The 1,345-nt window shown below is 38.1% G+C and overlaps 1 protein-coding gene across 1 annotated transcript; it reads right to left on the bottom strand.

Annotated features, from left to right (window-relative positions):
* Positions 1-426: 426 nt before the first annotated feature.
* LOC138880993 (secreted RxLR effector protein 161-like) lies at positions 427-1,127 on the bottom strand. The gene is made up of 2 exons (XM_070161179.1): positions 775-1,127; positions 427-733 (listed from the first exon to the last, which is right to left on the bottom strand). The coding sequence occupies exons 1-2, from the start codon at positions 1,125-1,127 to the stop codon at positions 427-429; spliced, it is 660 nt and encodes a 219-aa protein (XP_070017280.1).
* Positions 1,128-1,345: the final 218 nt, after the last annotated feature.

Below are 1,345 nucleotides of genomic sequence, written 5' to 3' on the forward strand. Positions count from 1 at the left end.
TTTTGTTCCTTTTAAGTCGTGTATTAAAAGATGCACAGAACTACTAACCTTTAGTACAAGAACCTGATTCTTGAGAAACATTTTCTTCAAGCTCCCCCCTTTTTGAAAAAAAAGTAATCCTCTTTTATCGGTCATGTACTGCATCTACTGCTTCTATGCTTAACATGCGTGTCTACCTGCAACGGTATTTGAAGTGAGTTAGACAAGGACAAAAAACACTTTGAGCTAATTAATTCTTAAAAATACAAGCCAACTAAAGAGGAATCAGGTTCTCAATTTGGCTTCAACAGTCCCATCTTTACTCTGTTTCTTTCAAATTGTTCCTACTTAGTGCCTTAGTAAAAATGTCTGCAATTCGATCTTCTATGCTGTAGAACTTCATGCATATCAACCATTTCTCCACATTATCTCTCAGAAAATGATACCTCACATCAATATGTTTGATCCTTTTATGTTGAACTGGATTCTTTGCCATATTGAGTGCACTGGTGTTGTCTCACATAGGAGAGGTACACTCTCAGTGAGAACTCCAAAATCCTCTAGCTGCTGCTTGATCCACAGAAGCTGAGCACAACAGGATGCTGCAGCTACATATTCAGCTTCAGCTGTTGAAAGAGCCACTGAATTTTGCTTCCTTGTACCCCAAAAGATAAGACATGATCCTAAGAAGTGATCCATCCCAGATGTACTTTTTTTGTCCACAAGATAACTTGCATAGTCTTCATCAACATACCTAACCAGATTAAAAATGTCACCTGATAGATAATATAGCACCAGGTCCTGCATCCTTTGATATATCTCAGTATTCTTTTGGCAGCCTTCAAGTGAGATTCCTTGGAATTTGATTGAAACCTCGCACACAACCCCACACTGAAAACAATGTCAGGACGACTAGAAGTGAGATAGAGAAGAGACCCAATGATGCCTCTATACATTGTTTGATTCACAAGAGATCTAGTTTCATGCATGTCTAGTCGGGTGGCAGTTGCAATGGGAGTGTCTATCACTTTTGATTCTTCCATGTCAAACCTCTTCAAGAGTTCCTTGATGTATTTTTGCTGGCAAATGGAAGTACCATTTGGAGACTGTTTTACTTGAAGACCCATGAAGAAGTTTAATTCACCCATCATACTCATTTCAAATTCACTTCCCATAAGTTTTGCAAATTCTTCACATAGAGTGTCAGTTGTTGCTCCAAAAATGATATCATCAACATAAACCTAAACAATGAGCAGGTTCCTTCCTTGTTTCTATAAGAACAGAGTGTTGTCAATTTTTCCTCTCTTGAAGCTATTTTCTAAGAGAAATTTTGACAATCTTTCATACCACGCTTGAGGAGCCTACT

This window comes from Nicotiana sylvestris, chromosome 11 (assembly GCF_000393655.2).
Source record: "Nicotiana sylvestris chromosome 11, ASM39365v2, whole genome shotgun sequence".
Taxonomy (NCBI): Eukaryota; Viridiplantae; Streptophyta; class Magnoliopsida; order Solanales; family Solanaceae; genus Nicotiana; species Nicotiana sylvestris.